This window comes from Coloeus monedula (genome assembly GCF_965178545.1).
Source record: "Coloeus monedula genome assembly, chromosome: 1".
In the NCBI taxonomy this organism is placed as follows: Eukaryota; Metazoa; Chordata; class Aves; order Passeriformes; family Corvidae; genus Coloeus; species Coloeus monedula.
The window spans coordinates 72,876,044-72,902,717 of NC_138781.1; the positions used below are offsets into that span (position 1 = coordinate 72,876,044).

The 26,674-nt window shown below is 39.9% G+C and overlaps 1 protein-coding gene across 2 annotated transcripts; it reads left to right on the top strand.

Moving 5' to 3' along the window:
• On the top strand, positions 1-26,466 carry ECI2 (enoyl-CoA delta isomerase 2). 2 transcript variants are annotated; one of them, XM_082294045.1, is made up of 10 exons: positions 1-119; positions 14,826-14,988; positions 15,860-15,958; positions 17,684-17,875; positions 18,699-18,768; positions 20,131-20,233; positions 21,800-21,920; positions 24,021-24,110; positions 24,953-25,096; positions 25,915-26,466. In XM_082294045.1, exons 1-10 carry the CDS (start codon positions 58-60, stop codon positions 26,068-26,070), a joined length of 1,200 nt encoding a protein of 399 aa, XP_082150171.1. In that variant the 5' UTR covers positions 1-57; the 3' UTR covers positions 26,071-26,466. The 2 variants fall into 2 exon arrangements, with proteins under 2 accessions (XP_082150171.1, XP_082150172.1); XM_082294046.1 differs by lacking the exon at positions 1-119 and adding an exon at positions 10,873-10,997.
• Positions 26,467-26,674: the final 208 nt, after the last annotated feature.

Genomic DNA, 26,674 nt, shown 5'->3' on the forward strand with positions numbered 1-26,674 from the left:
CCCCGGCAGGGCGGCGTTTGCTGTCTCCTCCCCCCTCGTTCCTTCTTTTCCCCGGTTATGGCGTCCCCGTCTCTGACCTTTGTCCGGAGGCTGTGCTGGCGGTCGCTCTGTGGGACGAGGTGAGTGCCGATCGCACCGGGGCTGCCCGGCGGGGCCCCTCACGGGCCGGGTCGGTCGGGCCGGCAGCCGCGGGCCGGGGTCGTCCGTGCCGGGGGCTGGGCAGCCGCAGCTCCCTCCCGCCGGGGCTCGGCGTGCAGAGCCGGCGCTGCCCTGCCCGCGCCGCTGGATGAGCCGGGCTGGCGTTCCCTGGATGGCCCCGCCGCTCTCATCCTGAAAAACGGGGGAAGTCTTTCTGCTAAAGCTGGGGACGCCTCCGGCCGTACCAAGCCACCTTTAAGTGTTTGAACACAGCGTGGGAGTGGGAAACCTGTGTTTGATGCCTTCCTGAGGCGAATGTTTAACCACCAGAAAAATTGTTGGTTAGGCTGGGGGTGAGGTATCCAAAACCGTACTGAAATGTAGAGAAGAATGTGTTTTGGCCTTTTCTTGTTTTCTCTATTTTATTTTAGATTTTATTTTACTTTACCAGGCCCATATAATCATAGAATGGTTCGGGTTAGAAGGGACCTTCATCTAGTTCCGAGCCTCCTGCCGGGGCAGGGATGCCTTCCACTAGACCGGGTTGCTCAGAGCCCCATCCAGCCTGGCCTTGACAAAATCAAGTTTAATTGTGGGTCCAGCTAATTAGGGCTTCTTGCTAAGACTGTTTTGGCTTTCCAAATAATCATGCAGTATCTTCTACACCTTTATTTATTGTATACGTCTCTAAGCTGTTTCCAAATAAACTGTCACGTGCAGGAGTGTGCAGTGTAGCAGCCGTGCACCTTCAGGGTTAGCTGGGCAGTGGAAAGCAGAAGGGATGGCTTGAGTTGCAATTACACTTGGAATTGCGTGATTAACATTTTAATTGAAATGGCTGAATTGGAAATTCCTCTATAAAATTGCTTGTATGTGAATAAGAATCACAAAGTATGCTAATTCATAGAATTTCCTCTTCCAGTCAAAAATAGCTTAATACTAAAGAAAAAGCAAGCATTTGGTGTGTTAAGCATACTTGGTAAACAAGTTCCTAAATGGGATAGTGAAGCAAGCATCATCATATCAATAGATTTAAAGATGTGTGATACTCTGATTGTTAAAAACATTCATATTTGACTGTTATAGTGCACACTTTCATACGTGAAATGCTTTTACTCAAGTATCCAAGTCAGACACGAGTGCATCTTGACCAGAAGACTGTAAGACATTTATGCATTAAATTGTAATATTTTTCACCCAAAGCTTTGTAAGAAATTATTTGAAGTTAAGTACATGAACATCATAAGATAGAGGGAGAAAAAAGAGAATTGTAGGACTTCTGCCCTCAGTTCAAAAAAAGAACTCTCTAGGCAAGCTTTCTCAGCTAAATAATATTAATTTAAGGTAGCTAAATTGTTACAGTGAGAGTGAGGGAAAGCAGTTCTAAATTGGGAAAACATGTAAAAGACTGGCCTGCTGATCATCATTCGGCTGGTGGAGTCACATCTATTTGAAATGGCAAGATTCTCTATGAGATAGCAGTTCGTACATCAGTATTAATAATGGGTTCATGCTTTTAGTATTTTATTCAGATATAATAAAGGAAAGTAGTGCAATTTTTCCAATGCCAGAGCACCAGACAGATGAGCTTTGTTTTCTGTATTAGCAGTATGCAAGCAGAATTATATCAAAGACACTAGCAACATTGCTGTGCCAATGAATTTAGGAAGCATTTTTTGCAGTCTAAACTTGGAAAAAAGAGTTGTATCCTTGGAACACGGAAAGAGAAAGACTTGTACAAATATAAAGGCAAAATGCAAGGATTCCTCTGACTTTGTTTTGGTTTGTTTGTTTTCCTAAGCAAGACATTCATAACCCTTTCAGAAATGGAATTGTGAGCTCCACAGGCTCTCCTTTTCCTGCCACATTGCGATATATAATATTTCAAGTTTGAATTCATTTGAGGAGGGGGAAAGCTGACACAAGTGCGCATTCAGAAGAGTCTTACTGGGGCTGTACGTACTTGACAGTCTTTGTGTTCAGATCTTTGAGGTTGGAGGCCCCACAACACCACTGCTGTGAAGCCATATCTGGTCAGGCAGACCACTGGGCACTGAATGCTTGCTGCTGGGAAACCTGCATCTGTGCTATCCTTGTTCTGAAGGGTTCCTTTGGGCTAGTTGTCGTGCGATCCCAGCACTGAATGCCTGTCTGTGGCTGGAGGACATCTCCCAGTTTTATGTAGTCTAGAAGGGATCTGACTTGTATGTGCCAAGACAGCTGTGCTGCACAATCCAAGGGAGTGGAGTTGGCAGCAGCTCAGAGACTTTCTCCAAGAGCACTCTCCTGGTCAAACTGAGACAGTAACATTGTCACACGCAAGCTTCCAACTGTAGTCCTTGGTTCAGCTATTTCAGCAGCTTTAAAGGAGGTCAGATCTTGTCAAAGACCAATTTTCCATGAGCTACTCTTTTATTTCTCAGAAAAGCCTATTTCATAGGAGCACTATTAAATGCTGGTCTTTAAGTAAAGTGAATTGAAAACCAGTAAATTTTCTCTTACACTGTTGGCTTCTTCTTGCTTTTGTAGCTGTTGGTCTCTCCCTGTTCCTGATTCCTGCTTACAGTAAATCTCTCCTTACTACAGTATCTGGTTTTCAGCTTGGGAGGCAGCAGTCTTAAGAGTTCAAGTTCACTTCCATCTGTCTCTTGAGCAGCATTCCAAATCTCCTCTTGGCATCATCTCATGACAAAACATCTGGATGTTTACAGCCCACCCACATAGCAGGAGCTCAGGTGTTACAAAGTTCCAGGACAATACACAACAGTCCTTACTCAGCCCTCTTGTACGTCTGCCTGGGAGTTAAATGATCCTGCTCCCTGAATTGTTTACCCTTCATATGGTAGTGCAGTTGATTTGTTGGTCATTATATCAGGGGCCCTTTGATACATTTATGGCAAAGCAGGACATTATAACCCTTCCATCTCCTCCTTTACCTCTAACTGCAGCCCTGTAGACACGTAGAGAAGAGCTATGGGTCTTTTCTGCCTTGCCTCCCACTAAGCCAGTCAGGTGTAAAGTCCAGGATCTTTAGGGCCCAGAAGCTTTGTCTTTGCCCTGAAACTGTGCTTTTATGAGGAAGCTGCTCCACTGAGGGTGGAGGAAGAACTGATCTCTTGCAGCTGAGAGATTATTTCTTGCTTCATCAAATGCCTGTGCTCAGGGCCTCATTCAATGAGAAGCAGTTCAGTAGTCCAGGTCATTCCCTGAAAAGGCTTCTTGATTGCTGTTTATGTTGTATCACTTGCATCACAGGTTTTTGTTTGCTTCTTTTTAATATGTGAGGAGAGATAATATTGGGGGGAACTGTGGATGCCAGCACACCCAGAGGACATGTAAGCCTTGCCTTGTGGAAAACATCGTTGAGTCTGCTGTCATCCTGGAGGTGACGAGTAAGTCTGGTGTATCCCCTTTTCTGTTCTGTTTCTTTTTTCCAGGTTTGGCCATAAGGACCTGTTTGGCTTCAGAGAGAGTCTGCCTTGTATCCCTGTGGTGGGAAATGTCTAGTCCTTTCTGTCGATCTTACTCAGATAGTTGTGGTTGGGTATGGACGTACAAATTTTAGTAGCTTTGTTCGGATGTTCTCATGCTGGCTGAGCAAAGAGGGCACTATTGCCTCTTCACCTACTTTCCTCCTACCAGGGCCTATTTCTGTATTGCAGCAGCTGCTTTCCTTTTCTTTCCGGCTGTCTGCTGTCATTCCTAATCCAATTCCCTTTTACAAGGAGGAAGACTGGGTTTTTGTAGTGTTGTTTTCAAGTAATAGATCAGACTATATTCTTAAAAACTCTGTTTGCAAACACTCCTGAGTCTCCTGGGGGTCTGTACCAAAACCTCTGGCGCTGGCAGTAGAAGTTGCTTTTATGCCTGAAGCTTTTCCCCAGATGTAGGTGAGTTGGGTCTTGTTTCCCTCCTGATCTCAGTGTGGCATAGGCAGCAGATGTCCTGCAGCCTCCCAAACATCTGCCTACCAACTTCCCCACTCACTAGCGGTTGAGTGGGAATGCATCCTGGCTCACTGACATGGGAAAAGTGTCCACATACAAAGGCTGTGTCTTATCCACGGTACAAAACACATACCCTGATCCTACACCACAAAAGCCCTGTAGAGTATGTTTTTACTCCCTGTTGCTGTCTTACACAGACTCCTGTGTTTTGGTTTCTGAGTCTCTAAAGCTTGTGCCTCTTGGTGCTATATTTCAGGCTGTACCAACGCACCTTGCTCGACTCTTTGCTATTCCTATCAACCAACATCTTTTTCTATGACAGATTTCCGTTTATCAGCTCTCCTTGGCTTGTGCTGGATTCTGTAGTGCTCAGGTACTCTGCTCTGCTCCTCCTGCTCGAGATAACCATGCTTATCTTTAGTAGGTCAGATCTGTAGTTCTAATTGATGTTGTGAGTTATGTGGGTCACAGACCCTTGCCTGGGCACCAGAAAAGCAAGCAGAGCACATACCTGCCTTGATTTTAAACCTACTTTTTCCCCAAGCTTAGTCTTTTCTGTCTTGGTGCAAGTCAATAGTAAGTTTAGAGAGTTCATCATACTTTACTTACCTTTTAAGTAGTAATATTTCTTTTGTTTTATGTATTAAAGAAACCACCTTCTTTCCTTTCTTGAAACCTTGTGCCATTTGACTTTTGCAGTAAGCTTTTGCAGAATACTAGTAAAATCAGCTTCTTCTAGCATTTGTAAGGTAACTTTCAAGTATTTCAGAAAGGGTCTTTATACCACCAATGGATCTTGAATTTCTCTTTAAGGCCTAGGATTCTGAAACACAGCCTTTGGAATAAACTAATCCACTGTGGGCTTAACTAGTCAAAGGAAAATGAACAAATAACTCTCTTAATGGGAGGCTTTCTCTGCAAATACTCGTGTTAATTGCAGGGTTTTTTTGTTTGCACATGCTGGTTTGCTAATACAATTTAAAAGATAAAAGGTAGTGGTGAGTTGATTGGATAGTTTTCCAGAGAAGTGTCTTGGTAAACTTACGTGCTTATTTAAGGACACTCTTAAACTGTTTTGAGTGGAAATACACACAGTGCTTAAAATCAACAAAATGTAATCCAGAGCAGCAAGCTGTATGTAATTGAGCAGGATTTCACAGTTCATAGCCAAGGTGTCTGGACGTCTTGAGGATGGATTGTCTTGGATCACAGCTTTCTGAGCAATCCCAGTTCTCTAGGACTCTCTTCAATGTGAGATGCTCCATCTTCCTGGTTCTTTTCTGGTCTCTTCCCAGTATGACCATGTCTCTTGTGCTGTGGAACTCAGGATTGGATGCAGTAATCAGTAATCCAGGTGTGGTCTCACCCGTGTTGAATAGAAGAGGTTCCATTCTAAATTGGGAATAAAAATGATTTATTGAGGTTTAGAAATATTGTGCTGTATGGATTCTTTGTTGTTTCTTTGGCCCTCCAAAAGAGTGGCTACTGTTTTTTCTGGTAAGGTGTTGTGATAATATTTATTCTGGTATAAGGTCTGGTGTAAGAAGTATATAGCTTATAGAATGGTCAATAATTCTTTAATAATTTGATCCTTAGAAGCTAACCATTAATTTCAAATATGCTGTCATTTCATACCATGATACTCATGCTTATAAAATGCTGACTGCTTCAAACGTGTCGGTATAGTCAGCCTGTTTCTGAAACAAAAGAATCTTTGTTTGGTTTTGTGTTGTTTTATTTAATTCCCATTAAATGCAGATAAAACACACTTTTATTCAGAGGAAGAACTTCCAAGTTATATGGGTTGTCTGCCTCTTTCCCGGACCAGCAGTTCTTCATGATCTCTACAATGATAGAAGCCACTTTGGCTCCACCCTTGTTGCATCCCCGCTTATAACTGGCACAATTCAACATGATCCTCTGACCTCTGTCTTGGGAGCTGCTGCTTTAGGTGCAGCCTTCCAAATGCTCTAATTTAAGCTTTTTACAATGTCTTGGTAAGACATGACACGAAGTCCCCTTTAATGTGTATAATTTCCATTTCAGTTCATTGGATTTTTGTTGAGTAAATTGCTCCAGGTCTTTAAAGACAACCTGTTGGTCTGTTTGATTGTGGATGCTGGAAACACTGACAAAACCAAGAGCAGTGTGCTACTTTGTGTTTAGAACTAAAGTGTTTAATTCTAAGCTGTCTGAAAGAGCTCTGGATTTGTACAGGATAAGCCATTGGCAAATACTACTTCGTTACTGTTTTGTTCAGTATTCTTTGTGTCCACCCCCATTGTATCTAGGTGTCATGGATTCAGGAGAGAAAGTACGCCTCAGAGAAAAATTTTATTTCCTTTCACTGATTCAGCTGCACTATGAGGAGTGTCAGTGTGTGTTCTGATGTGGGTAGGAGCTCCAGCAGCTGGCTGTATCCACATCAAGAAACCTACCTACGTTGGCTGTTAACAATTAAACTAGCTACATGTTTTCTTGCTCTTCATACAACCAAGAAGATTTGTCCCTGCAAGCCAAATCAAAATGGCTTTTTCCTTTTTCCATTAGCAACAAAATTATTTTGAGTATTTGTTCATAACATCTTGTTAAGTAACCTTGGATAAGGATGTGTAAGGAACCTATTTGAGTTTGCTGCTCTCCAAATGCTGCAACAAACTCTCAGTGGTTCTCAGCAAATGTCACATGTATGAGTATTGCAGCTGTATATTTTTTATGCTAATGTTCTTATTTTTAACTTTCAAATGTGTTTCACAGGATATCTATCTGTAAATCTTCCTGCTCGTAGACGTGTCTTATATGGACTGAGAATATACAGGAGGTTCTCTCATGCTTTAGTCATTCACCATGTCCAAGCAACCTAAAGAAAAGGTTTAGGACTCTGTTAGTTACTCTGCTGGAAAGAGAATTCTTGTGGAGATTTCAGGAGATGATCCTAGTTTCCCTTCCAGCAGCTGTGATGAGAGAATGAGTAAAATAAAACTGTGCCTGTACAGAGCACAAAGATCAGAGCATTTCATATCTCAGTGAATGGTAATCTAGAGCCTTCATTCTTAGCTGTTCTTTAATATTGAAAAAGAAACTATCAAGCGCAGCTGAGCCACTTGCACTAAACAACAGTGATTCAGCACTTCAATTTGCCAACAGACACATAATTATCCTCCCGTTTTTATATGTCAAAACAGTGTAGGAGTGTAAAATAGTAAAAGCTGATAAGGATTTATACACAAAGCTTGTGTTTAGAGCAACTCTTGAAACATCCTAATGTAAAGGAGAAAAGAATTTGACTCTCATTTCTTTGTTTATTAAAGTAGCAGCAGGCAAATTGTTTATAGAGTATTTGCACTGATGTTTTCTACTAGTTAGGAACACTGGAAATATGAGAACACTAGACACATTCCTATTGCCTGATAGCAATAAATTTTAGTTTACTCCACGCTGCAGTATAGTGGGGTACAGCCAGGGACTATGCTGGTGGAACAGGAAGGGATGGATAGTTGTTTCCTTACGGCTTGGGGATTTTTTTAGGAAGGCTGGAGTTCTGTCTACTGAGTCATCATCTCCTTCATGGTATCGCCATGGTTAATAAAACTTGGTATTTTTCATCCCCAAGTGAACAAATGCATTGATTTCTAGAGAATAACTTCGATGCTGGTAAGACCCCATGGATGGAATAGGGACTGTGAGCCCACATGCAGGAACTCTGAGCAAATGGAACAGCATTGTAACCAGTCGCTATTAAATTAATCAATGCTTTTAACAAATTTGTTCTAACATGCTCTGGTCAGATCTGTTGTTATCTCAACCCTTTGTGCCCCACCTTGGGCATCAAAAAGGCCTGTTGTGGCTTAACCTCAGCTGAAGTACCATGCAGCCACTCGCTCACCACCTCTCTTCTCCTAGTGGTTACTCCACGTTTCCCAGTATAAGAGAAGAAACTTGAAAGGACAGACCTAGAAATAAAAACCTGAAGTAATTTGCCTTTATTAGTGTAAAAATTGTCAAGCTGAGGTTTCTTTTAGTATTATAGTGTCACTGCCTACTGCACAACTCCTATTTGTGAGAAAATCTGTCTATACAACTTAGAGGAAGAGTGCTTTGCAGCCAGAAGTCTAACAGCAGCAACAGGCATCATTGATTTGAGAGGCACACATAAAAAAATAATTTAGTAGCAAGAAAAGAAAAAAAAACTCAACTGGAAAAAGTGTATAGTGAGAAGTAGTGTGTATATTTAAATGATCTGAATTTCTTTGGGAGCAGCCTGTAATAAGATGGCATAAAGAAAGAAACTACTACAGCCAGAAGAAACTACCCAGAATTTATCTGTAAATTTACCATCTACGCTCTCCATAGCGCTCCTTTTTTTTCCAACAGCAAAGGAGCATGAGTGTTCCAAACATGCCACAGGATGCTCAGTTTGCTTTAGCATTTTCAGGTGCCTCTTCTTTTTCCCAGCTCAGACCTAGGTAGCTTGTATGGGGAGAATAACTGGAGAGATACAGCAGAAATGAGCCCTCTTCACTTCAATCTGTATGGGAAAAGCTCTTATATTGCTGTGTGAGTACTCGGGCTATGTAAAAAAATGTATGAGTCCTTAAAGTTACATTATTATCTGTTTGGATTCAGTAGAATGTGACCAATGGCATGATGAATGATAACTTGGGGAATCTGCAGATTAAAATTTTCTAATCATTTTTGTGTTAACAGCATAGACAATAGCTTCCTCTTGTCAGCAAAATGAAGTACAACTTTTACATTTACTGCATGAAGAAAATACTGCAAGTGAATATGGAAAATGATAAATATTATTTTCCTGGTTACCAAGGAAGCGTGGTACTGCTAATGCTTTGCTCATTGTCATTATTTGTCAAACTTTCTTTTTATTTTCATCTTGTTAGAGATTCTGATATGAAGGCTTGGGAGGAGGGGAATGAGCGAAGTTGGTGTATCAGGTTAAATTTCTTTTTTCAGATGGTCCACTCATTTTCTCATGGTTACAGTTTAAATACAGGTTTCTATTCCCCTCACACACCTCATTTCCTAGCAGTTGCTGCAATTTCCAGTGGTGACAAGCTTTCCCACCAGCTCTGCTCCTGTGCCCCTTGATGCATCTGAACTAATAATCCAAAGTTGCTATTCCTTCTCCAAATCCCTTTTCCCTTCCGGGGAGAAAAATCAGGATAATTTAAAGAGAGGATCAAAATGAGAGAAGTGCTACTGAAAGAGGGGGACTGAAGCCTGAAACTGGTTGGAGTGATACTGTCCAGGCACCAGCAGGGAAGGACAGCCCCAGCCACCTTGGCAGAGAGCATGTGTGGTTCCTCGCTGTGGATGGACACTCCTTGCAGCAGGAGGACAGGGAGCAAGGAGGTCTCTTTGAGCTGCTCTCCTGTGTGACTTTAGAGCACCCCTAAGAGCAGTTGCTGGTGCTCTTGGGATAGGTTTTAGGCTCCTGAACCTTGTAGAACAATTGAAGGTCTGGCTGACACCTGCAAATCAGTTGTGGGCTGGGCTGGGAAATGTTCTCTCTCTTCTTTGCAGGGACTCTGGAGAGGCGTGCAGTCAGAAGCTTGTGTTAGGTTATAACCAAACACTTAGCATCTTGAGGTTTGTGGGAATTGATTGCTTTGTGTCATAGCTAAAAAAAAACGACCAACAAAAACCAACCCATACAACTCTTCAAACAATAGCAGCAGCAAACCAGTATTTCATTTTATTTTCTCTTAAGATGGAAAGGACATGAGCAGAAATAGCAGCACTTTATGGTGCTGTAATACCCTTTGTGTGTGGGAAATGGCATGGGGTGGTTACCATGCCCTTCATTGTTCTGCATGAGGAACACGTGTAAAGAGCAATGGAAAAAATGACAGCACCTTGAGATAGTGATCATGGCAAAGAAGGGATGTTGCACGCATTATCTGAAGTGTTAAACATAATGGACAAAAGATGTTGCAGGATTCATCCAGGTGACAGTTTAATGTGCTTCTTTCTTCTGTCTAACAACACTTCCTGTTCTTTTTCATGCTTGTCTCCCTAAAGCTGCTTAAAATAATGTAAAATGACCATTTTCCATTTCAGGAGTTTTAAACCCATGTGTATCTAGCACCAGCCGCTGCTTTTAATCCTAATGGGATTTATAACTGCTTTTCTATGTGCTTTATTTCCCCAGGATCTACTAACGTTTAAAAGAAAACTTTTACTAAGTAAATGGAAGATGGATTTCAGGTATATCCATCCCTTTCTTTTGCTGAATGTACCTGATGTTTCCTGTGCAAAGAGATCTTTTGACTTCTGTTTAATCCTAATGAGGAAACTGCAATGTTGCTTTAAAAGTTAGAAAGTGAGCAGTCAGTATTTTACAAAATGTTGGCATTTTTAACTCTTTTAAAGTCCTTATGCAAGTGACAGAACTACACAGAAGTGAGAGGCCTGCCTTTAACAGGCTTTGCAGTCTTTTTGTGAATCATATAAACAGTGAGAAATTACTTTCAGTGTAATTGAAATCTTAAATTTTAGAGATTTACATTTGAATGTTTATTGGGATGAGAGACATTTAAGTGAACAGGTAGAATGAATAGGATGAATGGTGAACCTCCAAGATATCCTGAACAACTGAATGGCAACAGAGAGATGTCTGAAGCAAGGGAATAAACATGAAATGATTGTCAGCCTGGATGTTTCAGGTTCAGGCAGTGATGCCCAGGATTTATTTCTTTTTTCAGAGTGTACACCTTGCGAAGTCCCCAGTGACTGGTCTTGCAGGAATACGCAGGCATTTGTCATGGACTCTGACTGCTCTGCCAAGTTGTGACTCCTCTTGCTTCTGTCTCTCTGGTGGGGGCTGGCTTTTTACCCAGCTGGGGGAGGTTACCGAGCCCTCTCTGCTCTTCTGTGGGTGCCCCTACAGCGAAGGTAATTTGTAGTGGTGGGGCAGTGGCAGCTAATTGGCCACAGGGTGCAGGGCAGTAAACAGGAAGCTTTGTGAAGGAAATCATTTTGCTTTGTTGCTGTGAGTAGATGAGAAAGGGAAGTACAGAGGGGTTTTTGATTGCCTTTCCTAGGTTTCTTTTCCTGCCTGAATTAAAAGCTTGTATGTCAGGTTCCAGGCTCTCTGCCTGCCTTGCGTGGTTTCCACAAAGTGTGGCCACTAAAGTGGGGTGTGGATTTGCTGAGTGAATGACTAAGAAGGACTCAGTATCACAGCAAGAGAGCAGCAGATGGAGGGAGCAAGTTGTCCCAAAATGTACTGCAGCAGCCCCTCCTGCTTCTCCGTCCTTGTGCTGCAGCAGCCTCTCCAGCTCCTCTGCCCTTGGGACTGTGGCACAGCACCACTGTGCAGTGCCAGAGGTGGCAGCGCTTCTGTGTGTGCTGAGAGGTGTCAAGTCATCTCCTCACTCTGTGTGATTTACTTGGGATCGAGGCGCTCTCTTACTGCTGTTTGTTGTGCCTCTGAAGAATGAAGTCCTGTCCAAGATGAATTAATTGTGAAATAACTTAATTTTTCCTTTGTGTTTTCATCCTTTGTTGTTATTTTAATAGAGAAATCATAGTAATCGGCTTAGCCTTAGCATGTCGAGAATTGATGAGCATCTCTGATGTGTAGGAAATGTCTGTTGAGATCAGAAGGCAGAGGGAATGGAGTGAATCATCAAGTCCTGCAGAGAACTGAGCTACAAGCAGCAAGGAAGAATGAAAGATAAAAGGCCTTTTCTTATAAACGCACTTTAATAGGTTGCACAGTCTCCTATTACAAATCAGTAGGTAAGGAGGAAAAGAAGAATGAAAGATGAAGTATTTGAAGTGGATAGTTTTACCCAAACATTTTTTAACTTAGAAGCAGAAGTGAATATAACCAAACAGCAAAGTTCTTCTGAGCCTGGACTGGCTGAAAGATCATTCCACTTTTCCCCAGCCAGATTTTTTTATTCACCTAATTGTTTTCTCATTCTCTTCTAACTTGTCTACTTTGCATCCATAATAAGGAAGAGAACCATGACCTGCTAAATGCAAAAAAAAAAAAAAAAAAAAAAACCAACCAAAAAAAAACCCAAAAAACCAAGCCAACCTTAACAGCAAATATTGTGTACATACCTTCAGACTGGCTTCTATGGCATTTTCCTCTCCCTAGCTGCTCATCCTCAACTTTCATTAATTTATGATCATTATCAAATTGTATATAAAAGAGATTCTTAAAGCCTTTTTATGATATTGACCACCGCCAGGCTGGAATGAAATCCAGGTTGTCAAACATGGTGTAAACCCAAATCTGCATTTTTAAACATGGGATCTACCTCAGTCACTGCCTAGACTGACAAGAAAATTTGTGGCAGATACACAGATCATCTTGGGGACAGTAGCATTCCAGTAATTCCAAAGATGGCTAGCAAAATCGGAGGGAAAAAAAAACCAAACCAAAACAAACAATTATTCTTCCTGCGCTCTCATTTCTTCTTCCTGTAAATGTGATTTCAAAAACATGTTTGGAAATAGGATCTGAAAGGGTCATGTTCTGGGACTCTGGAGCAGACTAATGAAAGGGATGCAGTATTAAAAAACTTGTATCTGTATCCATTTAGGTGCACTTTTTCCTGTTGAAAGTCTTTTTTTGATGCTGGAAACGAAGTCCACAAGTTGGCTAAATAATCCCCAGCTGTTTAAGGGATGAACTCATTAAACTCTTGACAGAGGCTTCTGAACACACCAGCTTGAATACTGGTTACAGTGAGAGTTGTTAACCCCATGTTTGTCTGGGTGCGCTGCTATCTTAAGAAGTTTACAATGCATCAACTCAATTAAAAGGACTTTCTGTTCCTGCAACCTTTTCTGCTAGCCTATTCCATTTTGTATTGTTCAGATAGGTTTCTTGCTACTGGCATAAGATTTTGAAGCAAATTTTGAAATTCTTTCACTTCAAAGGAAATTCTGTGTATAAAAAAAAAAAAAATTCTTTCCATGTATGTCATTCAAACTTGGTATCTCCAAAATGTCAGAACTTAGATTTTATTAACGAAGAAAGGCTGTAATAGGACATAAAACCAATAGATCTTACAAACATTTGTACAAGACACCTAAACCATCTAGCTGCATAAAATGAAAGAGGAATAAAATTAATGGGGGGCAGTTCACATTCTTCACACTTTCTGCCTGCAACTTTAAGGCTTGCAGCAGAAATTGAATTCTCTTTAAGAAATAAGAGCAATGAGGATATTTTTGAGGTAGGCTGTAGAACATCTTTAAAATTCTCGTTAAGCTGTATAAAAAGGCAGAATTTCCATGGTTTTTAAATGATTGTCCTGTAACTGAAATATTAACATTAAGTTGATTAAGCATTCTGTCAGTCTGCATTTGAGATATTCATTAATTTTTCAAATGAGACTGATGATGAAATCTATTATGTATGATGTTCTAACAAGACAGGTGTGTCTGTAAGTTAGAGTAGGGAAAGTTAGGCTATTTTTCTTTTTACTAGAATAGAGATGGAAGGTTCATACATAAACTTCAAACATTTTAAAAATAGTAAAAAGGCTTAATGTATATTGCCATTTAACAAAAAAAAAAAAGGCTGTGACAACATGCTTTTGCCCTCTTGAAATAAGTCAAAATTATCGGACTTCTTGGCTTTTGATACCACACTTTACTGAAATAAAACTGTTTTTACAAAGCATTGTAGAGTTGGGTTAGGTTTGGTATTTTTGTGGGAGGTTTTGATGGAATTGCCTTTTTGTGGTGGGAAGTTGTTCTCCCAGAATATTTTGACTGCCTTTTTTTTTTTCCTTAAGTGCCTACAAGCTGGTTTACAGACAGTCTTTTTTCAAAGAACATTTTGAAATTAGTCTTCACTTGTGCTGCCCTGATTGGAGAACCAGGCTTTCAAATTGAGATGTTTCTAGCTAGAAGCACACACACTTGAAAAGATCACAAAGCAGACAGACTGCATCCTCGCCTCAGTTCGTGGACATATAAAGCTGCTAATCATAGAATCATTTAGGTTGGAAAGAGCCTTTGAGATCATCAAGTCCAGCCATTAAACCAGTACTGCTAAATCTGCCACTAAACTGCGTCCCCAGAGGCCACATGGACACATCTTTTAAATACCTCCAGGCACAGTGGCTCACTCCACTGCTTCCTTGGGCAGCCTCTTCCAGTGCCTGGCCACCTGTCTGGATATTAGGAAGATTTTCTTTGCCAATCTAAATTTCCGCTGGTGCAACTTGAAGCTGTTCCCTCTCATCCTCACAGTTGTTATCTGTGAGAAGAGACCACCTCCCACTTGGCTACACCCTCCTTTCAGGCAGTTTTAGAGAGTGGTAAGGTCCCTCCTGAGCCACTTTTTCTCCAGGCTAAACACCCCCACCTCCTTCAGCTGGTCCTCACAGGACTTGTGCTCCAGACCCTTCACCAGTTTTGTTCCCTTGTCTGGACACATTCCAGCACCAAAATGTCTGTCTTGTAGTGAGGGGCCCAGAACTGAATGCGTTATTCAAGGCGCTGAGTACAAGGGGGTGAGATTTAAATAATTAATAAAATTTAATAATTTCCAAAGGTTAATTATATCATAGCAAAAGCAAACTTCTAAAGCAACTTTCTTGTGACTTTTAATATCATTCTTGTTGTTTTGATTAGTGTTGTATGTAATATTTCACATTTACTTTAAATGTCTTAAAAAGCAGCATATTTGTTTCTCCTCTAGCCTTTCACAAAAGTCAAATAATGGGATTTTTTTTCCCCACTTACTCCCAGGCCAACACAAGCTGTTTGCACTCCAGCGATTCACCTGCACATGACTGCAGCCACCATGCAGGTCAGCCAGAAGGACTTCCAAAAGGCTCAAGAACAGCTGAAGCTTTTGAAAAAGGATCCTGGGAATGAAACCAAGTTGAAACTCTATGCTCTGTTTAAGCAGGTAGGCTTGACTTGACTTACTTTGTTTGGTAAGGAGCGTTTATAACCTGAGGGGATGGACCTGTAAAATTTATTAAAATACAGGCTGTTCAAATGTATTGTGCATTAACAGGCCCTTGATTTTACGTGCTCAAATTGTGTTCTTGAAATGTTAGCCCCTTAAAATGCCTAAATTCTGAGGGAAGCCAAACCTGTTTTTTCATGCTTTGAGTAGGAACCTTTATTCAAAGAAACAGAGCAAAATTACATCCATTGTGGGATGCCTTCCATATAATAATATTGATTCAGCTTTGGAAAATTGCTTATGCCTAGGAAAAAAAGAGTAGTCTGCATGCTTCCTCTTAAATTTCTTGCATCTACAGTTATCTGGGCCTAAAATGGTGTTGACATTTGACAGTTGATTTCTGTGGTATTTTCCTCTCTTTTTTTTTAGTATGGTCATTGTAAGTTTTGTTTGGGGTTTTTTGTTTGTGTATTTTGAATTCAAGGAACTGTTCCTCCACAGTTTGAGTGAAGGTTATTCTTTACACAGCATGAAAGGGGACCTTTCTAGAAATAGCTTTATGTCCGTAGCAGGGCTTGTATTGGTATTTGGGGAAGTGTTGGTGGATCAGGAGTGACTGCAGGGTCAGTACAGGCTGTGGCTTGTTATGTTGAGGAAGGCAATCAGTAACTCATTTCAAAAAACCTTAAAGACAGCTCATGGTTCCAGGTAGCTTTACTAATTAATAATAGTGAGCTCATAAATGTACTTTTTCTTTCTTTCCTGCTTCCCACTTGAAATATTTCTTTCCAATAGTTTATTTTTCTTCAGGAAAACTGATCATAGAATAATCAAAGGTTTAAATAAGTTTGTTTCACTCTCTTTTCAGGCTACTGAAGGTCCCTGCAATGCTCCAAAACCAGGTATGCTGGACTTTGTCAAGAAAGCCAAGTGGGATGCGTGGAACTCTCTTGGCAATTTGTCTCAGGTGACAAAACCCATAATTTCCCTTAGATACTGTGTAGATTACTCTACCTTGAAGTGTCTGGTCTTTAAGTGAGTGGCTGATGACAAGAACATGCTAGTTGAGCAACTCTGCTTCAGCCATCAAAATGTTTCCCTCTGTATTCCTCAATCATTTTACTGCTTCAGTGTTTGGAGATTTTTTTTTTGTGTGTGTGTGTAAGCCTAGTTCTACGTTATTGCTGCTAGCTTGTATCTGTGCAAGAGCTCTTATGTGGTGATTTTCAGTAAATGTTGTGTTCTTTTGTATTATGGTCTATTCTGCTCTTGTCTTTAAGAAAGATGGATTGAGCTTCTCAGTTCTTACAACAAAACCCAAATCTCTGAATTCAGCATATTCATAACTTTGTCATTTTAAAATGTCAGTCTCTTACACTGTTGACTAAAAGGCTAGGAAAAACTGGTTTATTGAGAGCCTCTTCATTCTTTCTTTCTCAATACATCTTGACATTTTTAGTATCTTTAATAACCTTTAGAGAAGTCAAGTGAAGCAAGCCGGAAGAATAAAGATGCAGAGATACGTAAGCATTCCTTTTTTATACAGGCTTTAGTAAGTCTGACTGCATATAGGTACCATGTTTTCCTCAGTCGCTATTAAATGAAGGAAACAAACTTTTCAAATCAGCTGTGCTGCATTAGGCCTGCTGCTCAGTAGTAGTTGCTGAGCTCAGTCAAAAAGATTCTTTAATATAGAGGGGGTTTTTTGTATTTTTCCTTTTTTATTATTTTAAACAAAACATTGTTGCATAATTTCATGAATACAACATATTGTTCTGCTTTAGGTTTTTTGGGGTGCATTTTGATTTTTTTTTTTTAGCTTGAGGTTTTGGATTTATTTTTGAGATGGCCCTGCTGCTTTTAGGAGTAGTCAAGAAATACTTAAGGAGAAGAATTGGCTCCTCAAGTTAGAGTGGAGAGTGGATAGACAATTTCATGTGCTACTCATTATGGATTATAGAATTGTTCGAAGTATATTATCCTTTCAAGCCAATAGGTAGTAACAACCAAGTACTTAAAATTCTTTTAAATCACTGCTTACTTTAGAAATAGGGAGACAGGATTCTTTAGGCTTCTGAGTGTCACGTTAGTGCTAAATGAAAACTTGTTAGTGCAAGTGAAAACTTGCTGTCTTCAAGCAGTTTTAAAATGCTGTAAGATCCATTTCAGTGCTCTTATTTTTGGCACCACTATTCTAAAATAAAAACTTCGGTTAGAGAAATGTCCAACTGGAAAGCAGAAACAAAGGATCCACAGAAATGTGTAAATGCTGGCAATATGACAAAGGTCTCTCTGGTAAGCTTAGGCATGGATGGGGGCACTCTTCCAGCAAAATAAATGTCATTATCCAAGCATCTATGCACTTCTCTTTTGTGAATCTATTGCTGCTGCTTTTGAGGTGACTTGAAGCATGTTCTGCAGTGTTCAAATAATACATGTTCCCGTCCTCACCCCCTTAATTGGAATATATTATAATAGAGATTTTTGTTTTCTTTTGTCCTGAAGCAGTCACCTTCCCCTCCCCCTGCATCCAGGTACCCATTTTATTAATACTGTAACTGATTTAAATTTTAGCTTTTCATAATCTTGTGTGTGTTATTTTCATCTTACCTTTTTTTTTTTAGTATTTTTTCCTTTTTTTTTTCCCTTTCTTTTTCTTCCCTATTTTTTAATTTCTTTTATTTTCTTGCAGGATAATGCCAGACAGAAATATGCTGAACTTGTCTCAAGTCTGGTCTCTGCAGAATCTGCTAGCCAGCAGAAAGAGGCTTCTCCAGAAGAGGGCAGACATGATGGCTACGAAACATTAATAGTTACTACCAAAAATAATATCACGAAGATAATGTTTAACCGACCTGATAGGAAAAATGCCATCAACCATCAGGTAAAGAAATGAACTTGGGAGGATTAATGATTTATTTCTTGCTGGATAAGCTACTTAAATCTTTAGAGTCCTTACTACAGGTTTAGCAGAACTGACTGAAGCATGGTGGTCTGAATTTTATGAGGGATTAGTATTGTGACTTCAACAACGACCTAAGGAATAAACATCTAGTACAAAATGAAATCATTCAGCTAAAATTTTACAAATTAGGCTTTTTTGTGTCTCTTGATTTCTTTCAAACAATATAGGATTATGGTCTGCACTAAATTAAAACGGCAAACTGCAGGAGGACTGGCCTGTGGTTTGCATGCAAGATTTGACTGCAGCCTTGAGTATAATAAAGCATTTGTGCAGCCTTTGGCTCAGCACTGCTGCATGTGTGTGTAGGTGATCCTCTGTTTCCCGTAGTTACCTTCATGAGTAAGTCCCTCCTGTTGGAAGCATCATGATCATCCTGGTTCACAACTGCAGAGATACCAGAGCAGGGTCTTCACCCCACTGCTGCTGATTCTTTCATGTGTTATTTTGTCCACTTAAACTGCTGTATTGAAATTAGCTGTTTCACGTCAGTGTTTGTTTCTGCAAAGGACCTTATTTTGTCCTTTAGGTTTGCACTGGAAGTTTTGAGTATTGCAAGTATGTGTCTTTATGGTCAGAAGTACTTCACGTGTAATACCAAACTTCTTGCGTATGATAAATTTTTCAGTGCTTAAAAGGATCATAGCTAATCTGTCTCTTGAGTTCCTTGTTGTCAGTGTCAATCTCGTTTTTATGTTCTTTTGCAGCATCACATTTGTACTTTGTTGATTTTCCTTTTATGCAGATGTACAGAGAAATTATCAAAGCACTTGAAGAAGCTGGAAAAAATGATTCTACCATAGCAGTTATTACTGGTATGTTTTATATTATACCAAAGTACAGTACTGACATGAAATTCCTACCTGTGCTTAGACTAAGATAAAATTAAGAGAGGAAATTCTTTCCTATATTATAGACCAAAGATTTTCCAGGATGTTTTGGCAGATTTTCTTCGAGCTGGTGTTTCAAATTCTTAAGTAAGCTTGCTGTTACATCAAAACATCTTTCTCAGCTGAGAAGATGGACATGGAATACTCCTAAGGGCTTTATTACTTTTGAATAGCTGCCTGTCTGGTCCATCCTCATTGCAGAGAAGTGTCTTTTTAGGAATTTAGCCAAAATTTGAGTTTTGGCTGGCAACTAAGTAGTGTGAATTCAAGGTGAATTTGGGCTTAAACCTGTTTACTCTGAGGTAATTGCATGCAAATTCTACTCCACTGTCTGCTTTACCGACACCTGGTTCCCATTCCCAGGATGCTGAATTTCCTTTCAGTAGCAATGACTGGGCACCACAGCTGTTACAAGATAAGAAGGGTGATTCACACAACTGGAGCTGGAAAGTCTTAACACATGTATAGCTGTGAGTCCACAGCAAACACCTCTGCACAAACCTTTCTGTTCCTTTGCACACAGTGAATAAGAGCTGCAGTGTAAAGTAGGTCCCATCCTGTGAATGTCCTCATGGAACATAGGGTGATTCAGGCAATTAAGTCATGCAGTCTAGCTTTTAAATGCTGCTTGCTTTTTTGGTGGTGCCTCAGACTGGCTTATACATTGAATACCAGCTTATCTGTTTCTTACTGAAGAACCATCTTCCAGTACAGTCATGGCGATGCAATGCTGTCAGTCTTATCCTTAGACTGCTGTGCCTTTTTCTAAGTAGATCATTAAAAATGTGAAACTACCATATATTAAATAGGTTATTCTATCTACTTTTGATTTCTTCATCAGTTTGAAGGTGGGTGAAGAGAGATGCATCAACTTACATTTCTATTGTCCTGTTTAAAAAAAGAAGTTTCTCACATCTAATTATTTGAATGCTTGTGAATTGACAGAAAAAAAATACCTGGGGAAGTATGCAGGGAAAAAAATAAAATATTTTTTCCATCTGACACTGTTACAGAAAAAAAAGAAAATTAATTTTCCCCATCAAATATTTCACAGTTAATGTTCTTTGGCTTTTTACTGATTGTTTTTTTCAACAAATTGACAGTCAGAAACTTACTTTTAAATCATAGATGTCCTTTAAGATACTGTGTATACTTTGAGAAAATCCCTCTAATGACTTAACAATGTTAGGCACTGGGGATGAAATTCTTTTGTAAATGTAATAAATGAAAGCTTCTCTTTCCTACTCAGAAACCATTGGTGCATTTACTCCTATGTGTTCTCTGCAGGAAATGGAGACTACTATAGTAGTGGAAATGATCTGAATAATTTCACTAATGTCCAGCCTGGTGAAATGGAGAAGATGGCAAAAGATGGAGCAGTATTACTCAAGTAGAACATCTTGGTTTCATATATGCATAAGTTACTGTAATGGGTAAAATATAATTTGCAGGCATGGTTAGAAAACAGCAGGGACCCAGTTATGCTACGATTCATCTGTTTAGGTGACTGTGTCTAAGGGCGCACCCTGTGCATAAACACAAAGATGGTGTGGGAGGAAGTGGTATTAATTGTATGAAATAAATAGATTAATATTAGAAGTCTTTTTAAATACAGTGATGCTGAAGACTTGATTTCATTGTTTAGTTCCCAAAGTACATGCAGATATAATGAAAAATTGTTTTAACTGTACATGAAAAAATTGTGGGGTTTTTGATATCCAGCAGTGTCTACACTAGCAGGAAGTGCCAAAATACCTTCGCTGTCAGACTTCTTTCAATAGAGACAGGTGTAATGAACTTGTTCAAAATTGCCCAGTAATTCTGAGATCTTGGTTTAAATTTGAATTTACCGGTTAAATGGATTTCTTTTCTAAGGCCAAGAAGATCAGGGATATCATCTGACACAAGGGGCTGTTTATTTTTTTTCCCTGCTTAAGCAGATTTTGTCTTCTTTTTTACTTCTGTATGTGATAATTGCATCTGAGAGATGCTTGCAAGTTGGATTGTTTCCTCAGGCACTTGCAATTGGTGGAAAAGCTGAAATACACAGAAAAGCAGTGGTTTTGATTTATGTTTTAAAGATGAGCTGCAGGTACTCAGTTTTGCAGCTTTTACTTAGGTGAGCTGTCTCTGTGGGTCACAGGTGCCCCTTGAAGTGATCATGATGCAGTGTGAGCCTGTTGTGAAGATGTTACTCAGTGGCACCTGGCAAGTGTTCCAGCCTGCAGTGTTTTGTAGGGTGTTCAGCACAATGCAGTCTCGTGTGCTTTGTGGTATTTAACCTTGCTCTTGTGAGAAGCCTGTGTTTGCTGGGCTGTTAACTTTTGCACAGGCACAGTGTTCCACTACAACCAATGCTCAGAGATGCCAGAGGAATGGAGTTCTTACAACACTGTTCACTTTCGGAAAATGCTTGATTTTGAGAATTCATTTTGCACCTCTTGGATGGAGAAGCAGCTGTCAGATGAAGCAAAATGCTGTTTCTTGAGCCTGTGCAGAAGAGCACTAGGGAGTTCTGTGCTGTGGTAACATCCCAGTGTTGCTGCCTGTTGGGGCTTCACTGCAGAACAGAGTCTGTGAAGGGAATGGCCATCCCATGGGTGGAGTTGGGATGGATGTACAGGCAGAGGACTCTTGTCAGTGACCTGTATTCAGCAACTGTAGCTGAAGAGGAAAACACTTCCATAACTTGATCGCAGGAACAAGAAAAGCTCTGCTGACATGTACATGTTTGATTCTTAGTTGCTAAGGAAATGCAGCTGTTTCAAATAGCTCTTATTTTGTTAGAATTCGTTTCTGAGAGGCTGAAAAACCAAAGACTATGTAGTGTCTATCTAGCTCTTGGGTTTTGTTATGCAGTGTCTAATCACGTGTTTTGAAATTTGTATCTATTGGATGAAAAACACTTGAGATGTGTCTCTTACATCTTATACCTTCTGTTTTCCCTTCCCTCTAGAGAGTTTGTGGGTCATTTTATTGATTTTCCTAAACCACTGATTGCAGTGGTAAATGGCCCAGCTATTGGAATCTGTGTAACAGTCCTTGGTTTGTGTGACCTTGTCTATGCTTCTGACAGGGTAAGTACATGGCCTATCCCAAGACAGTCTTCAAGCCTCTGTCTGTATTAAATATTTGATTTGGGGTAATCTGAAAGAAAAGAACACTTCAGGAAAGTCTTAAAGGTTTTGTATATCACATCAAGGAACACCTGTCTGTATTAATTACCAGCACAGGGGTACATCAGGGGTACATCAGTGGTTAACATGCATGGAATTTCCTGTGCTGTAGTTATGCTTATCAAGTTACTAACTCCAGCTTACAGACTCTTTTTTAAGAGCCCCTCTTCTAAGCTGATGTGAAATGATGTTTGTAAGGCCCACTTAAGGTGTGAAATGGGGAGAAAAAGTTTGTTCTGGAATGGAAGTTCAGTAACTGGCTGAAGTAATTCATTACAGATCACTTGTGACCGTGTCACTCCTGTCATGTGCTTGTCTAATGTGCATGATTTATTCAGTCAATTATGGTCCATAGATCTTTTTTTTTCCTAGAAAAGTGTTAGATTCTCCTACTTTTGCCCCTCTCATCTGATCTTTTTTTGCTACAGGATGAACCTGTTGTTTCTAGTTCTTCAGTTTAAAGAGCAGTCTATATTCATCCTCCCTTAGAATAACCTTAGCCATCAGTCTGCTTAGCCTATTAGATATATCTCAGGTTTACCTTCTCTATTCAATCTTTTCCTTTTTTTAGGCTAAACAGCTGACATTTGTTCAGCTTTTCCTCATGTGGCCTGTAGACACATTCCTCTGGACTCCTTCCATTTGCTCTGTGTCTCTTTAAGCATAGTGGCACAAGCTGGACACATCAGCTCATGTCTTACTGACGTGAAATGGAGCAGAAGAACTTCTCCACGTTCTGCAGGCTGTATTTCTGATTTGACATCCCACTGTGTTGGGTGTCAAAAATCAATATGTTGATTTACATACTTGTGGGCTGATCTAACACCTGGATCCCTTGCTATAAAGTTGCCAGTAAAACAGTTTTCCCTGTCATGTGTCATATGCTGCATACCAAGTTGTTCCTGACAAACTTTAACTTGTCCATATTCAATAGTATCTTCTTACTTATACCTCTCAATTTTATTAAGACTATGTGGAAGTCTAATCACTTCCGCTCAGGGTATCATCTCCTTACAGCCATGAGTTAGTATAGATTTAGTTGAAGTTTAATCCAAATAAGCATGAAATGTTTTGTCCTGTTAATATTATCCTTCTTTCTTGAATGGCTTGAAATTCATACTTGAACTTCCTTTACTGCTTGATAAATGCATCGTATTTTTGCCTTGCATTTCTATTGTTTTTTAAATCCCTGCAGGTTTTTATTAGTGTCATACTTACAGTCTGACATAGTTTTCACTTTCTGTATGTCTGTGTTTAAAGTCCATGACAAGCTCATTATTTAGAGTCTATTGGTACCTTCCTACCTGCGCTGGGACAGCTTTTGCTTGTATCCTAGGTAACAGTTCTTGGAGGATTTCTATAGGATCTAAGCTAGCCTTTCACTTAGATTATCCTTCATGACAATTTTCCTATTATCTTCAAGTTTATGGAAGCCTTCTCAAAGTTGATCGTTCTCTGTTCTAAAAGATGGTTCACTGTTCAGTTCTGACTTGCAATTATGGTATTATTTTGTATGACCCCTTGCTGCATTTCTGGCACAGGGTCTTTTTAGATTTGCTTAAAATTTGGGGAAAGAAGATTCAGTGACTTGAATTTTTCAGGAGAAGAATAAACTTGGTGTGCCTTCAGGAAGGCAAAAATTCTGTTTGCCTCCTAAGTTACTTGGAATACGTATTTAATAACTTTTAAGGCAGATGTACATGAACATCCTTTCTGTAAAGACTTTGCACATTAGTTTCTCTAAGTGCTGTATTCAAATAATGTAACCCATCAATAGGGTTGTTGGATAAGGGAATGGAATTATACAAGCCAGCTCTGGGGTGCACTGAAAGGATGAAGCAATGATTCCAGATGGCATTTGAAGCCTATTATGGTAACAGTTCAGATGTGTTTGGTGAACTCTGTCTCAGTAGAAGATTTAAAATGAAAATTAAGTGCTAGTACTTTAATTCCATGCTGTGATGTAAGGTTTCCTTTATTTTGTTCCTTTTTTTTTTCCAGGCTACATTTCACAGCCCATTTAGTCAACTTGGGCAGTCCCCAGAAGGATGTTCCTCTTACCTGTTTCCAAAAATCATGGGCTTAGCCAAGGTAAGAATGACTACACTGCTTGTGGGATCATCTGACCTTCGTGTGTTGGTATCCTCTGACCATGAGAGCAAGTGTAGTCTGTCCATCTTTTATTTTCTCTGTCTGCTCTAGAAATGAGGAAACTACATAATAGTAACTTTAAAAAAAAATTAAAAGTAGAAAGAAAAATGAAGAAGCAGAATCCAGATTTTCTCAGAACAGCATAAATCCTTTCTTCTTCTTTTGATATCCCACAGAAAAAGTCTTGGCAGTTTAAAAGACTTATCTGATGTTTCATGCATTAATATAATGTATTTTTTTGAGCAGGGTTTAAATCTGTAAAGAGCAGAGCAAGTGCTTCATAGATATCCCAGTATCAAAAGTATTCTATTCAGTGAGACACAGCCTGCCAGTACATGTTCTAGAAATCTTGGAGTCACTGCAAAAGTGAACAAACATATTTATGATGAGGTAATTTCAGATTGCAACCTTGGAGCTCTGCTCGAAATGGCATGTACAGTCCATGTACAGTAGTGAACAGTAGGAACTGTAGGCCAGTCCCTAGTGGTGAAGCCCAGGCATTGACACTGGGCATGATACTTGCTTAACTGCTTCATTATGGCCTGAATGATGGGACTGAGTACCCTGCTCGAGCAGGGGCTTTGAAGTAGACAGTATCTGGCAGTTCCTTAATAATAACAATAATAATCATCATCATAATAATCTAGTCTCTGTTCTTTTCAGAGGGCAGATATTAACAAGCAAGAGAGTAAAATGAATGTGATGTGGAAGCATGCAGCTTCCCTGTCAGATTGCTCAAGTCTTGTGTCTTATTGAATCACACTTTCTTTTTTGTTACATAGGCAAGTGAGATGTTGCTTTTCAATAAAAAGCTGACTGCAGCAGAAGCCTGTGCCCAGGGACTTGTGACTGAGGTCTTCCCTGACAGCAGTTTCCAAAAGGAAGTTTGGGCAAGATTAGAAGCTTATGCAAGCCTCCCCAAAAATGTCAGTATTTTTCATTTTTCTCCACCTTGTAAGCCTGTAGCATTCCCAGTTCTTCTGCCAAACCTCTCCTGTCACTTCATTTCACTTCATCCTTAATTGAAATAATGAGGATCATTATATTTTCCCTCAAGCACAGATCTCTCCCTTTGCTGCTGGGAAACAGATCCCTCTCTTCTGCTCTGTCTGCATCTAAGATAGTGCACTGTCCAGAGAAATGCAGTGGCTGAAAAGCCTTACAAATTAAGTGATTGCTCCATCTGTGCAGTGTCTCTCTGAGTGCCTTGAGTGGCTTTTCTTAGGTTTTTATTTTGGCAGTAGTTTATATTTAAGAACCTTACCACTGGTTCTGCAATACTAATTGTACTGTGTGCACTCTGGGTGCTCAAGATGATGCTGGGTGGCTTTACTTTTTGCTGAATTCAGTGATCCTGCTCCCTAGTTTAGGGTTGGCAAGACTACTGAAGTCACAGTGGTCTTGTGTTACCTTGAACAGGAGGAGACAGCTGTGCCAGCTGCTGATAATGCGGGTTGCATTTGACACTGCAGACAGTTGAATGGGTTTTGTTTCTTTTGACCATCTACTCTGATAATGAGCACTTAGTGGACTGCTGGTTTGCTTCCCATGAGCCTTCTACACCTTATTAGCAGTCTGGGGAATTAAATGCAGTAAATACTTTCAGCAAAAATGTTGACTAAAAGCTGAGAGATGTGATGTTATTGCAGTTGGGTTAGGATTGCAGTGAGGGTTTTGTATTATTTCCTGAAGCATTCAAGTATAGAAAACCCACCCTCCTAATGTTCCTCTCTTTATTCTCCAGTCCTTGGCAGTGTCAAAGCAGCTGTTACGAAGTATGGAAAAGGAGAAGCTCCATGCAGTCAACAGTAGAGAGTGTGAAGTGCTGACAGAGAGGTGGTTGTCTGATGAATGTGTAAATGCTATTGTCAGCTTCTTCCAGAGGAAATCAAAACTCTAATCTTCACCAGTAGAATAATTCACCAGCTGGCAGTAGCCTAATCTGCCGTCATCGTTAATGAACTTTCTCTTCAAATAATAATTCTTATACCTTTTCATGTGGTATATCTCTGTTCTGAGTACTGGGTTAAACCTGGTTCACAAAATTAATACACTCTTATGTGCCTTGGATCCATTATGGATATTTAGGTTGGGGAAAAAAGGTTTGTTATTCTGTAGGCACCAGTGATGTTTCTGAATAATACTAAAGCAGATTGTCTTTCAAAAGAATCAAGAGATTCTATAGCACCCTATTTTGATAGCTCTTCAATGAGTATCTTATGAGTGATTCTTTTTATTTGTCTGTGGGGAAGGAAATGCTGTATTAATGAAACAATAAATCAAAATATTTAATTACTGTTGTGGTGATTCTTATTCTTCCTGTGAAACATCCTCAATGAGAGGGCAAGTAGTTCGTGGGAGCCCTATTAATGTAACAGTCCTACAGAAAAGCATTCTATTGACTTTACATTCAACTCAAATGATGTTTGTTTTGAGCTTTGTGGATCTAATCTCCAATGCATTTTTCCATTAATTGCTTCATATGACCCCTTTTCTATGGAAAA

What these genes read in the sequence shown, in the direction of transcription:
- ECI2 (XM_082294045.1), top strand. Translation starts at nt 58, where the DNA reads ATGGCGTCCCCGTCTCTGACCTTTGTCCGGAGGCTGTGCTGGCGGTCG. An exon ending in TTGTCTATGCTTCTGACAGG is followed by an intron (nt 21,921 to 24,020) that starts GTAAGTACATGG and finishes TTTTTTTTCCAG; the next exon opens with GCTACATTTCACAGCCCATT. An exon ending in AAATCATGGGCTTAGCCAAG is followed by an intron (nt 24,111 to 24,952) that starts GTAAGAATGACT and finishes TTTGTTACATAG; the next exon opens with GCAAGTGAGATGTTGCTTTT.